Source organism: Epinephelus lanceolatus, chromosome 17, assembly GCF_041903045.1.
Source record: "Epinephelus lanceolatus isolate andai-2023 chromosome 17, ASM4190304v1, whole genome shotgun sequence".
NCBI lineage: Eukaryota > Metazoa > Chordata > Actinopteri > Perciformes > Serranidae > Epinephelus > Epinephelus lanceolatus.
In genome coordinates, this window is record NC_135750.1 from 24,861,685 (window position 1) to 24,876,525 (window position 14,841).

The following is a 14,841-nucleotide window of genomic DNA, read 5'->3' on the forward strand; positions in this document are numbered from 1 at the left end:
TGTGTAAAGAGACTTTTTTATTGCTTGTAATTACAGGGTCCCCCAGGAACCCCAGACGGAGCAAGTGTCAAGGTATCACTCAAAACATTGTTCATCACAAAACAAAGTACTGACACATGGCATTTAAAGTAGATTTGAGCTGTCTCCCCGTTTGATAAACCGTCCCTTACCTGCACTTCCAGCAAGGGTGAATTGTCAAGATGACTGAGCAGCGTTCATTGTAGCAGTCCCCCAAATAGGCGAGAAGTTTAATCATTTGCACTGTGTTGTCTGTATAAAGACATACCGCGTGTAAGTGGCTGTCCCGAGAAGCCAGCCAATACAAGTTGGACGTCTGTGTGACCAGACCTCTGTCCTTGACTGACATTTTTTCTGTTTGCAGTCAGGAACGGATCTCCCTCGTCGGAAATGGCACCTTTCACTCAATTGTAGCCTATCTGTTGTGCAAGTTAAATAGCTGTTCCCACCCTGCACCTCCTGCAGCGCCGCACAGCGTGACTCAGAGCTCACACTCCAAACAGACAGATGGCCATTACATACAATGCTTTTGCAAAAAGGGTTCTGCAATCATTTTCATGAAGCCCAGGGGTGCTGTAGCTCACCAGAGGCACATGAGATATGCGGTGTAAAAAACCCTCAGACATGGACCTCTACCAGGCCTCCTACTGTCTTTGTTGCTACCTGCTTCCCCAGCGCTACCCCTCTCAGCCCCCACCACCCACCAGGCCTCCAGTGGCCCACTTGTGATCATGCTGAGAGTGAAAGCTATTGTGTAGTGGACAACCTCCTGACCGCAGCTGTTCATTTGATGTATAGGTGCGTCGTTTGCTGGGGTGTCAGCTCAGGCCGCAGAATTCCTCCTGCTCCCTCTGCCCAGAGGAAGGAGAAGTGTCAGCTGGCCAACCTTGAAAAAGAAAGTTGTCTGTATGAGGACACTTATTATACCTCAAAACAAATGGGATTGCAGTCGGTGTACCATAGGTGGAGGCACAATGGATAGTGGTTTCATTTGGATGAAAAATGACAGTATTACAATGCCCTATTAAATCATACTTCAGAATAAGATGACAATCGGAGATTACCTTGGTTACGTTTTCATGAGTTTTCACTAATTGGCTACTGAGTTGCAGCTTTATTATCTCACTCGTATCAGTCTCTTATCATAAAAATGAAGCTGTAAAACTCAAACCTTCACTTGGCAGAAAGGAAATAGCTCTGAATTTGTGGGTTCAGCATAATTTTTGCAATGGCTTTTTTGCTTTCATTGGTCTTTTATTAAATAAATGACCAGCTGAGTTTGAACACAGTGAAGAAAAATACACATAAAGCTAATTTCGTGTGACGGTGACAAATAATTATTGTTCAGCAGTGTGGGTAAAAGTTTACAAGTTCTTGGAAAGTAAACCCCCAGGCTCGCTGGAGCTTGCAACTACAGACTGATTTCAGAATGATGAAAGGGAGAGTAACATCTGCAGGTGACAAGGCCTGCAGGATACCAAAGCAGCCCATCTCAGATTAGATTAAAGATTGCATTATGATTAAAAAAGTATATGCAATAGCTGTGTCCACGTGCATGCATGCATCCATGAATTCATGCATGTCACACACGCACACAACCTCACAAACACTTGCCACTAGCACAGTGATGTAATTCTGTTGCAGTGAAGGAATTTCCCCATCAGTGATTAAGTGTGGCTCAACAGCATAATAAATGGTATTACCAAACTGTTAAATTTGCATGCATGGCAAATTACTTAATTTATCCTGATTTTAGCTAAATGAATACTATGACACAGTTTGAAAACAAATAAAAACTTGTTCATTGTTAAATGCAGAACACAGACAGGCAATGAGGTGCAATAAGGTGCACAGCCTTTTCCGGCTGAGATACTTTGGTTGCGTCTGGTTGCTATGATACAAAATATTGGCAGAAGTAAGGCAGGCAAGGCAAGGCAAGGCAGCTTTATTTGTATAGCACATTCATACACAAGGGCCATTCAAAGTGCTGTACAGAGCAATAAAATATAAAACATAATAAAGAATACAGAAAGAGAAAAAGGGTATTAAAGGTTAAATTAAGTTATTAAATTAAGCGATTTACAATAAAAAAATATATCACTATTGAAAAATAGCAAAAGTGCAGAAAAAGTAGAGACAAATAAAAGTGTTGGCACAAGGTAAAATACCTGCTCTGGATGAAGGGGATGCTGAAGCACATAGGGAGGGAGGACAGACCCACCAGTCTGTGACTTCAGTGTTCATTTCTCTTCCATAGTTGTGGTTGTTGCTCAGCAATGTGACGGTTGGTCATGTATCGGCTGGTCATTGTGGTATTTGTCTCGCCCCTCTCATCTGTTATAGATGGAAAGGGAAAACGTGACATTGATGAGCGGCTGCAGAGCTTGACCCAAAGTTTAGAACTCTTAACTCTCGGTGACCAGAAAAAAAACAGTGCACAGTGTTGAGTGCAGAATAAACGCTCAGTGCCTTATACCTGTTGTAGTGGCTGCTTGCCATCCCCTGCAGTTGGTTTGTCAGTCTCGCTGTGTTGCAGTACTGAGGTTATCGCAACAGTCCTATAATGATACGTGGCAAAAATGTGTGTGTGTGTGTGTATGTCTATTTATCTGTATGTGTCTTTTTCTGTTAAGTTTGGTCATTACAAGTTTGGTCATACATAAATCCATTTAGAAGTTATGCGCCTTTGTGTTATAGCTCCCCACGCCCTTTATGCCAGTTGGCATGGACAGTTAATGAGCTGTCCTTTGGCTCATGATCTTCTCTGTGAATCCATTTGGAAGTTATGTGCCTTTTTGTTATAGGCCACTCCCGCTGTCCCGCCCAACCGTAGGCAATTGGCATGAACACGAACACACAACTTCACACACACATCCTTAGCCTCCATACTAAATTTCTGCCTCCTAAGGCAAAAAAATTGGCTGCCAAAGAAATATTTTTTTCAACCTACTGACAGAGAGCTGCTATAGAGATACTGGTTGCAGCTAATATTATGATAAAAGTATTTGTTGTGGGATTGTTCACTTGCTGATTATAGTTAGGTGGTGTTGAGAAACATCACATACATCAATGCTTACATCAAATATGCATGCCAGCCTTGCCATGAATTAGTCATGCCCTTACATTAAGGATACGTCTTTGCTTTTGTCATTGTAAATTCATGCTTACTGTGTGTGACGAGTAAACTCCCCTGTCCCAGCGGATCACTTCACATTTTAATATGCTAAAACAAAACAAGCATAGCCACGTGCTCAAAGGAATTAACACAATCCAACACGATCCGTTGGAGAAGCTGAACTGTCACCCCTCAGTGAGGAATGGAAAGCTACATTTCCCAGGAGCAGTAATAATTGAGCAGCATCACAGATTCCCCCTGACTTCTCAGTGGCCACCCTTGTGCATTTTTTAGTTTGGACAAAACAGACGCAAGCAGGACTAAACTGCAGCTCATGCAACATCTGTGTGAGCTGAGCCCCCCTCTCACTCACTCAGCAGAGTGTGAATGTTTTAAACTGAAAAACAAAAGGTCTGTGCCGTGCATGATGTGCCGGGAAGACGGTGTCCTCATGAATCATGTCTCCATAACTGTATCTCCCGCTGACAGTCTCAAATGGGCTCAGACAGAACACTGCAGATTTTGATAGAGAGACTGAGTGGGATGCAAACAGGCTCAAAGTCAACATATCACCCATAGACTTCCACAGGTGGACCAGTTCCCTGTCCTAAACACGCTGGGCTTTCTCATTGTGTAAATACAGAGATAATCTGGATAAATACTGGCAGTGCTGCAGTTAATCTCATTTGAAAGGTTTATTAACTTGTTATATTCCTCTCTGCCAATAAATTGACTTTGAATGATGTTCCATGGAGATCTAGCAATGATAGCGATAATTTTTTTGCCATGAGTCTATGACAGAATACAGTGCACAGCATATTTACAGCAAGTGGCATTGCGGACTAACCCTAATTTTTCATCAGATGTGATTTACATTGAGTCATAAGTCAGTGGAAAACAATATTATGTTCACAGTACAGTATGTGTTTTACAGTTACTGTATGATGAATACTGCATTGTGAGCTGCCTTTTTTAAAGATCCTCTTCACTCAAAAACGGGATTTTCTTCTGTTTATGTCCCCCAGAATGTCCAACCTTGACCACACTGACTTGTATCTGTGCAAAGTTTGTCACTAGAGAGGTGTTTTCACATTCCTCTACTGAAGGAGGCGATGTCTGTGCACCTCCCTAGAATTTGAGATTCAAACATTCCCTGGGCAAGCTAGATTCAGTACACCATTAATGTAAAAACCAATCGCTGTCCAGTAGACATATTGATCGGGGAACAGACTTTCACACACAGCAAAGAAACCTGAAACCTCCAGCGCAGTTAGCATTGGCATAGTAAATGTTGGACAGCAAACATGTCAGAGAGTGTAGTTTTTGGATGTAAAACAGATCCTGGAGCTTCCATCAGCTATCTACCAGAAACTCCATCATAACAGATATCTATCCAGTGTTTCCTCTAACGCTAACGCTAGCCACCGTGACGGGGTACTGCCTATCATTCCGATGTCCAAATTCCCATCTAAAAAAAAGTCCTCTTGAACTGAAAGCTCATTTGTCCCCAAAGCAAACGCCCATTTCTCAGAAGTCCCATTTCTCTGACAATACACACTCCCTGCTCCTAGACAGCCCAATCGCCAGAAAAAATGTTTGCAGTGTACTTTTCTGAAAACTGCGGATACTTTACATTTGTCAACAACGCTGTAGTGACTGTGTGGTTAGGTGCAGGCATAAAAACCAATCGGTTATGGTGAAGAAAAGATCACATTTTGGATTGAAACACCCCCCTTTGGTGGCACAAGAGTCGCTGGAAAAGCAGTGACGCTTCGATTAAGAATTCCTAAGATCGGTGGCTCAAATGCTGCTCAGAAATGCCGCGAAGGGTTGGTCAAAAACACCCAGGATCAGTGGCTCAAACACCACTAGCAAACTGACGCTAACTGCAGAGAGTGTGTATTTTTGGAGAAATGGGACTTTGTAGCAGTTGATGTTTATTTTTGGGATAATGGGCCATCGGAGAAATGGGCTTTCGTTCCAGTGGGACATTTTTCAGACTAATGGGGCTTCGGAATTGGGTGGGACATGAGACCAAATCCATAATTTCTCAATAAATAAATTGCTTTTTTTAATTTTAGTTTTTATGTAGGAAAACCATGGTAAACACGATATTAATCATTGCAGAGTATTGCTACATACTTAAAAACATGTCTGTGGGGGGACTTTAAGGACTGACTCATAGCATGCCAACAATGACACACTATAGTTGATAAGATTATGGTAAAACCAGCAGTTTTCCTCGGTATAAATGAAGTTTTATCATATCTCTTATCTTGTCTTATGGTGGTGAAATCATTGAGTTCCCATGTGGTTGATACAACTGAACAGAATTCAATTAGCACTCAAAGTCAATTTTGCCACCAGTCCATCCTCTCTGCTTAAAATATTAATAGGACAATCCATCTGTTCATACATGGCAGCAGTGTCCTGACTTAATAACAGCTCATAATTTGGATGGGGAAACAGTGACTATATCTCATTAAATGAATGGCATTACAGTGGCCGCTGTTAGCTATTGGAAGGCATGGGGGAGGGGCTGAGACTGAATGGCAATTATTGTTTGTTAGAGTCCAGGCGCCACTAAGGAGTGTGCAAATATGCTGCAACCTCTCTCAGATGTCTCTCTGTCTTCTCAGATTGCTAAACAGATGCTCCATAATGTCTCAGCACAGAGTATCTGAAGCGTTCCCTACGAATCTGCACACATGTCATACTAAACAAGAATAATCTTTGATGAAAAAGCTATATTTTTTTTAGCCCTCTGTTTTGTGTGTTTGGAAAAGGAACACACATTTCACAACAGATGAGGTTTATTAAGCCTGGACATGTGAAACAATGCATTTCTGCTACTCCAGATGCATTTGACGAATGATTTGCCACACATCTGCTATGTAGCTAAAATAATACCTGGTTATAAGATGGTGAGACATGCATGCAGTATGATAAGTCTTCTGCTGAGGCTTTAAGGATGAGAGACGTTGTACTGTCTATATGTATATAACAATGTTCTATACAAATCTTTTTAATTATTCATTCACTGTGTGTCTTGACCAAGGTGCGAGTACATTTGTTTTACAGTTGTGTTTACTCAGAGTACTCTCCACATAACTGACAGGAAGAAATCCTATTAAAAATACTCCATGGACAGCTCACCAGCAGTCATAAAGTGCCATCTATTGGCAGACCGGGGTATGATTTTAACGTGGAAACGTGCTGCAATGCAACAGGGGTTTGATCATTATCCTTTTAACACCATAGTATCACAGAGTCACACAGTGTTCCTTTTCCCACCATGATTACAAACTGGTTTATTCTGGGATGACTTGATACTGTATAGTGTTTTGATTACTTATTCCTGGCGTCTGCCCTTGCCCAAGTTTCACTCTCTGAGCTCTCTGTCTTTTTGCCCTGCATTTGCTGTCAGTCACTGTCAATGATCTGCTCTGTTCACATACAGGTGGAGAGGGGTGAGTCTGCAGTCCCAGGGGGGAAAGGGGAGAAAGGAGAGAGAGGAGAGCCCGTACGTATTTTCCTGCAGTGACATTTACAATGCCGTCATGTTACAGAGTCATTAACCAAGGCCTCCTCCCACAGGGTCAGCCAGGTGCCGAGGGGGCTGGCGGGATGAAAGGACAAAAAGTAAGTCACATCAATGTCAAGTGTCATACGTGATGATTCCCTCTGTTTGTGCTCACTGGGACTCAGCCTGTGTGTGTGAGTGTGTGTGTGGTGGTGGAGGGGAGATGAGCTAGAGGTGGTGGAGGTAAGATAGTTCAAGCGATATAATTACCAGATCTCAGAGGTTACACCTTTTGAGTTAGTTATCTTCAAGTCTGTGAAACCTCCACAGGTCTTTGAAATCATTTAGCAGCAAATAATAAATCTGTTGGTGTTTTTTTGTTGATTTTTATAGATGCTTTTGTTTGTGTCCTTTGTTCCTGTAAGCAGGATTCATGATGACAGTTTATGCATCTGTTTGAGTGTGTGTGTGTGTGTGTGTGTGTGTGGACATTATGCTGTCATGATTTGGAGTAGCTGTTATGTCACTGTTCCAGTAATTGTCTCCGCCGATGTGCTTTTGTATGTTTTTCTTTAATGTTTTTTATGTGCCCTCCGGTTGTCATTGTTTTGTTGATGTGCTTTTGCCTTTTGTATGTTTGCCTCTAATGTTTTTTATAAGCCATCAACCTGCCAAGGACTGCAGATGAAAATGAGCCTGTATGGCTAAATCTGGCACATTTACATGATGGACCCAAGAGCTCATGTTTATTAATGTGCATTGTCCCTTCATTAATAAATATAAACATAAACATCATTTTATGGTTGTACATGTTGTCATGTGTCAAGGAGGGACATATTATTGTTTGATGCAGACAGATCCACCATCATGTACCATTAGAATAAATGGTTGGATACAGGAACCATGGCTGTCTGCGTACAGTTTTGTGCCAATCTATCATCCATTTTAAATGTTAGCACTCTATTATGTAGGAATGAGTATTGATTATCAGTGTTGTAGATATAGGCTGTAAGGCTCCTGCTACACTAGCAAGTATGTTCAAATTACCAGCCACTAGCAAATCTTTATTGGTTAACATCTGGTTATATTTAGGCACAAACACCACTTGGTTATGGTAAGGAAAAAATCCTTTTTTGGCTTAAAATACCTGCGTTTGGTAGCACAAAAGCCAGCGGAGGGTCGCTAATAAACACCCAAGTTTGGGGCCAGATATCCCGCTCAAAACACCTCGATGGCTTGCTAATGAACAATGGATGTTGTTGGCAGCTGTCTCACTTAGAAGTAATGCCATCCTCCATACCCTCCGCCTCCCGATAAAGTCAGCTCATCCACATGTCGCCGCATAATAACAAACAGTTATTTTCAGTGGAAAACAGCAGTCTAAACATGGTAGTTGGTGTTACAGGTGCCTTCTAACCTATATCTGTAACACTTACAACCACTATACCTATTTAATAGAGTTATAATGTTTAACTGAGTGAATCTATTTTGTAGATCTTGAGACATTTTACAAGTTGCATGACAACTTTGACCTTCTGGTGGCATTTGATGAAAAACCAGAGGATCACAGAAGTTGTTAGAATTGATTGTATGAGCACTGTGGAAAATTTCATGACAATCCATCCAATAGTTGCGGAGGTATTTCACTAAAACACAAGCATTTCAACCTCATTATAGTGCTAGAGGAAGAGTCAAGGGATCACCAAAGTCAGTAGGATTCGTCCTCTGCGAACCATGAATAGCTATACAAAATGTCATGGCAATCCATCAGACTCTGATACTTCCATCTGTACCCAAGTGATGAACCAAACAACACTACCATCCCCAAAACCATCCATCTAGTTTGGCTAAAAACCTTGACTTGATGATGGCAAGCTAGCCAAAAGTGTTTAAATAAATTAAATGAGAATAATGCATCTGGATCGATACATTGATTCAGTGATCAATGATCCAGTATCCCTGATGCAAAGTGAGCACATTGATACATACCATCAACTTTATTTTGAAATTTTGATGGCTCATGTGTCACCATTTCCGTCTAAGCACTCCTCCTTCCTCAACATTACGTGTTAAAGGGCTGAAAAAAAAAGACACAATATTAACTGATACAGTCTCATACTGATGGTAGGTCCCTTAGTTGAACTGAATCGAAGTCATATTGTGGCAGACTTTGTAATATTAGCCAAAAAAATGATTGTTGTCCAAAGAATTGATATAATAGCATGAGGAAACTTATGATTTACACCCCTACTGGAGATAAACCCTTAATTAAAGTCCTTATGTTCACAGGATTAAGGTATTTTCCAAAAATCAGCATGATAGTCTATCATCATGTGTACTTTGATCCAGATCCAGATGGGGATTAAAACTTCTAAACCTTTTCAAAATTACACATTTAGAGAATTGTGTAGGCCTTGAATGGTACAGCATGTACTCTCACAGTGCTTTTTAGTTGTTTATAGTACCATATATAAGCAGATGTTATGCTGCGTCTTCTTGTTTTATTAAAAGCATGAAAGTTATAGCTTGTAAATTATGAATAGAAGAATGGAGGCTCCCAAATGCAATGCATCACAATTAAGAACCGTCTATGGTTCCCTGGAGCTCCCATTAAAAAGTATACACACACACACACACACACACACACACACACACACACGCTAAGTACAGTCTACATGATGCACATGAAATGCGCACCACTGAAGAGTGCTTTTCTTTAATGTTTTCTTTCCCCTCATCTCATGGCTCTTCTCGCATCACTTGAGTTAGTCAGTATTTTCTCTGAAGTCTGGTCATGTTATTGCCTCCTTTGTTGTTGCTCCAAAACCTATTGATGTTTGAGGTCACCTGTGGCGACTTGGTTTCAGAAGTAGTTTCTCAAGTGCAATTTTTACTCTGTGTATTTCTTTTTTCTATTTTGGTACCTGTTTTTTTGTCACTGTCTGTTTGCTTCTCTGTCTGTCACTCCCTTACACTATGTATTAATTAATGCATGTATGTAATGATAATGTTTCTGTGGTATTTTCAGGGTGATGTTGGTCCTCCTGGTCCTCCTGGTCCTGTAAGTCCAATATAGTATAAAATGTTGTTGATTGTCAATAAGTATGAGGTTTTGTCATATGGAGCGCCACATATTGGATAACTAAAAGAAATTATTTTAAACTCTTTGCTTTGTTCTCTGCCACCAACATTTAAAAAAATAGTGCGTCAGTGAGCTGTTCACATCCAACTATAAAACATTTGGGGACCAGGGAGGGAATATCAACAGCAGTGCAGTGTTTACCCTCGCTGTCACAACTCCAACATGGTGGCATGTCATCTTGTAACCAACTTCCATTCTCTGACAAGCCTGCAGATTTGTTCTATCTTTAAATATGTGGTTTAAAAACATTTTTTTCCTGTACAAACAATGGATCAGTGTTGATAAAAGGCATAAAACATGGGCAGCATTTTTAAGACAGTTGAGATTAGTTGTGTTGAGCTTCATTTCTTTTCAGGTAATGAACTTACTGATATTTGGCAGCAAGCTCCCACTGAGTGATTTTTTTTTTTTAGGAGTGTACACAGCAAAGAAATTTGCACAAAATAGCTTGCACAGGCACTGAGAGCTGCGAACTGTGATTTTTTTTTTTTTATATCTAGTATCAAATTAACGCATTTGCAGTAGCCATCACCCACTGATGTCGTTATCTTTCGGAACCAAAAAAAAAAAACTTTATGGTGTGAATTAATGGGGGCCATGCAGGACACGACCTGTTTATAATGTGCGTAATTGTAAATTACAGTAAAAGGATTTTTGTTGGAAGACACTGGCTTTTAGTGGAGAAACAGATAAAAACAGAGAAACCCTGACGTCATGGTGGCTGTCTGATTTGCACTGAAGGTGACACAGGGTGGGTGGTGCTGGGATGGTAGAACTCATTGCTGAGACATTTTTAAGTCAAAAACACACCATGACAAATCGGTAAAAGATCTGCGAGGGGGCTGTAATGACTCTGAAGGCATGCTGCAACTATTAATACACTTAAAAAAAAAAAAAAAAGAAATTAAAAAGTGTCAAATAAAAACATGGTGTTGGAGCATGAGTGTCATAAAGTGAGGCATTTGACATTTAGATGACTCTGTCCTAATGGGTTTTGTTCTAAAGACTTGCTGCCTATTGAGCCTCTGAAGGCTTCAGACATGAGCTTGGAAACAAAGTTTGATGGCTTTCATTCTTATTCTCATTGCTTGTTAGTGAGTGATTCATATGGAAATTTGACAACTTAATTATACAGCGAACAAATATCACTCACCCTCCACTGGTTTCACTGGTTTCTGTCTAACCAACAAAAAGTCTACCCCCTTAATAAGAATAGATATCAATGTAGGCAGTTTTAATGGCCGTTCAAAACACTGAGGTCTTGCTTTGCAATTATTTTTGAATAGTTGTCTCTTTCCCTTGCATTTCATTTCAACTGGGGGAGGAAGATAAAGAAGTGTTCTATCTAAACTGAAACACTCAGTTGTGTTTTGTCATTTTTGTGTGGTGAGGCATGGGCCACCCAGGATATAGGAGATGTATACAGTGCTATGGCACACAGCAGAGGGGAAAACATTAGTCATTTGATAAATGAGGCTGTTTGAATATTTAGTACCAGTCTCTGTCTGTGCTCTCTGCTTTCCCATGGCAGATAATTTTGGCAGTTAAGCATTGATTTCCCTTACACAGCAGAAGCAAGGGTTTGGATCATTACCCTCCCTTCATAAACCTTCTTGTGCCTCTGTTTATTAGTGACGGGGAGGAGCAGTGCTTGCAGGCATGCATGGCCATCACTTCCCCCAGTGCCCTTAAAGTGGCAAAACAGTCTTTTCAACTATGAGACTGTCCTGCTTTTTATGGTGCCTGTATTGCTTTACAATAGAGTTTTATAATCTATTAAACTGAATCTGTTTTTCCAAGTTATGCTGAGTAAAAGGTGTTTATCAGTGTTTCCAGTCTCTTGAGAAAAAAAAAAAAACACTCACAGAAAGTGTTGATACTGATGGAACTGAGACACAGCGGACACTCCATTAGGGCAGCGGAGGTATTCAGTGCCTTACTGATTTTTTTTTTTTTTTTTTTTTTTTTTTTTGACCATTGCCGCTGAAAAAGGGCTCCATGTCAGGATAATTTGTGTAGCCTTTAATCACAGTAACACTCTCAGAGGGCTCACTGGCACACATGACTTTGGAAACAAGGGCACCAGCACAGGTGGACAAAGGAAAACATGCCATGTAGGCATCAAAATGTTCCCCATCTGTATACAGCTTTCAGTTCCAAGATTGCTTCTGTTGTCTCTTGCTTCTTTGATCATTATGCTAAAACCACCCAAGACTAAACTGGTTCTAACTGCATATGGGGGTGAAACATGCAGTTAACACAACACAAAAGGCCTGAGGGCATTTAGATGTAATGAGTTCTGATGATTATAGATAGATAATTAGATTTGCTCTCCAGATTGCTTTGCTCAGTTTTTAATACATTGGGCTTTAAACATTGGCTTTTGAAACCTTTTTGTGCAGTCGGAAAGAGGCCATCAGCCAACTGGAATACTGAACATAATTTTCTATCCATAAATTTGTGTATTAAAAAAGCGTTTGCATTAGGCTTGGGTAGTATAAAGGTATTACAGTATAACGGTATTTAAAAATCCAGGAGGTATGATTTTCAAAAATACAGACACTTGTCTTTCTTTTCAACTGATATGGAGATGCTGTATTAAAGTGATGTAGTGCACAGTAAGTGCCACCAGAGGTCAGTCTACTGGTAGGACAGGCACCTGAGCGACCAAAAAAAAAAGGCGACTGCGAGCTATGGGGATAACGTTGCTGATAGAGTTTAATGAGTACATCACTATCTGTATCTGTATGTGTTCAGTCAATTAAATTACCTGTATCCGTGTCTGTGCTCGTCATGGGCGGGGTTTCAACTGGACAGTTGGGACTACCAGAAATGGGTATGATCTACTACTACTTGTAAGTAGTACATTATCTGTACTGTACATTATCTGTCATCAGGTTCTCCAGCAAGAATCTATAGGAGAAAGGCTAAAGAATATTTATGAATTTAGGAAAGTCTGGTTCAAGGACTTCATCAGCTCAGTGGCGTGTCGGTTATATAATGAGAGTACATGCAGGAGGTTCCATTTTACTCTTATTTTAAAGAGGTTTGAGCTGACAACAGAAGAAAAGAATAAATAATATCAAAACTAGACATCATGATTCCTGATTTGTAATTATTAATAATCCAACAAAGGTAATTTAACTATAAACCGTATCCCATCTTTTTTCACTATTCTATGGTCCATAAGTAGCATTTTATTACACAAACCCATTGTATACCATATATCCCGGTGTCAGGAAGATTTGAAGGTATGAAAAAAACAGATAAAGCCCAAGCCTCATCGGTTGTACACTTGTGTTCAATGTGGTCACTTTCAAGTATAGTTTAGCCATTGAATAGCAGTTAATCTTCAGTGTGTCCTTGGTGTATTTACAACATCAAGTACTATCAGATCACATTCTGATCCGCTGTGATGGTAATGGCAGCTCTTTGACTTGATGTGTAACCTGTACAGAGAATGATATTGTAGCTTTATAGAAAAACTTTGAATCCTCGTAATTGCTTCTTTGATTTGCCATTTCGCCTTTTCACCTGTATTAGTTCCCGGCATCAGTCCACCTCAGCTGGTTGGTCTTGACCTTTCCCCTTTCCTCTTTTCCGAGCTTTACTAAAGATATAAAAGAAATAGAAAAACATTCTGTCGAGATTTATTATATATTTGTGAATCAAGAAAAAGTTGTTACTTCTATAATGCCTTTGAATCAATCAGAATAGTTTCTTTCTGATTTTTACTTGATGTAATTGAGAGATCAGTGGAGTCTGTTTAAGGAAAATTCGTCTCTCTCTCTCTCTCTCTCTCTTTTTATTACTTGTAGGTGATGACAGCTCACGGATTAAGACAGATCTCTGGAACTGTAAGCAGCTGATTATATCATAAAACTTGAAATGTTTATGTATTTGTGGTTCCTCTTCAAATTGTATACAAAGTAGACTTCCGTCAGATTTTAAAGTGGTCTGCTTTCTCCTGTGTTTGAGGATGAAATGAAGGAGAAGACCCAAAAGGGAGAAAAAGGAGATCAGGTAACTATTTCCCTTGTTGTTTCTCAGTGAATACAATTTAAACATAAGAAACTCAGTATTAGTTTTCATTTCATCCAACATTTGACAGCACAGCAGGAAAAATGTTTCCATTTGTTATTATGTAACATCAACAAAAGCAGTATTGACATTTGGTTCGAAAAGAACAATTGAACATCACCTGCTGTTCAGATGAGTACCATGTCATCTTTGTGCTCCGCAGAGGGTGGAGCGCAGAATAAATTGGTGTACAATTATTGTTTGGACCTCAAAACAACAGATGCATCTACTCGAGGCAAGCAGATTACAAAGGCCACTGATGCAGCTATTGACCAAACATCAAAAGATTTGTCAGATAAATGAAAAAGAAAAAACAAATTACACATAGAGAAAATAAGAATCTGCAAATTAAAGAAGATTTACTGAATTGTAGCAGACATCAAAACCAAATACTCAGCATACGACCATGATGAGTGTAAGTGGTATGAAGGCAAGAGCAAGAAATGTTCTGTATGGTATCTCAGAGGTAATTCTTTTTTCTGAAAAAGTTACTGCTTTGATTGTATTCACATTCCCAGAACAAAGAGGCAAACTTAGCAAAGGAAAAACTGTTCTTAACCTTCACACAGTATGAAAGCTAACTTCATGAAGGTCCTTAAGGAAATTTTTTAAGCCGTACCCCAGTCAGCAGGAGGAATGGCTTACTTGACTATTTTCTTTATGCATGTCTTGAGGAATGATGGTTCTCTGTCTTCTTTACTTTCTACAGGGGGAGAGAGGAGCTCAAGGGCCGCAAGGCTTCAAGGTAAATTGTCGAAGACTTTGCACTTGCACTAGAACCTGAGCATCAATATCCACTGCCAACCATAGATGGTATAAAAGACGTCGACGTAGCCTCTGGGTCTGGAAAGTGAAGCCGATGCAAAAGCGCCTTAAAGTTGCATTATTTCTAATGGCCAGCAGGGGGCGACTCCACTGTTTGCCAGATGAAGTCTGATGGAATAGAAGTCTATGAGAATATGA

General features: G+C 40.1%; 1 protein-coding gene across 7 annotated transcripts in view; it reads left to right on the plus strand.

Annotated features, from left to right (window-relative positions):
* Positions 1-14,841, plus strand: part of LOC117248554 (uncharacterized) — a 140,509-nt gene that overhangs the window by 75,520 nt on the left and 50,148 nt on the right. For all 7 annotated transcript variants that reach the window (XM_078176149.1, XM_033613748.2, XM_078176151.1 and 4 more), the window contains 7 exons: positions 37-72; positions 6,594-6,656; positions 6,731-6,775; positions 9,685-9,717; positions 13,617-13,655; positions 13,777-13,821; positions 14,588-14,623. In XM_078176149.1, the coding sequence (XP_078032275.1) occupies positions 37-72; positions 6,594-6,656; positions 6,731-6,775; positions 9,685-9,717; positions 13,617-13,655; positions 13,777-13,821; positions 14,588-14,623 (297 nt within the window). The remainder of the gene's footprint in view (positions 1-36; positions 73-6,593; positions 6,657-6,730; positions 6,776-9,684; positions 9,718-13,616; positions 13,656-13,776; positions 13,822-14,587; positions 14,624-14,841) is intronic.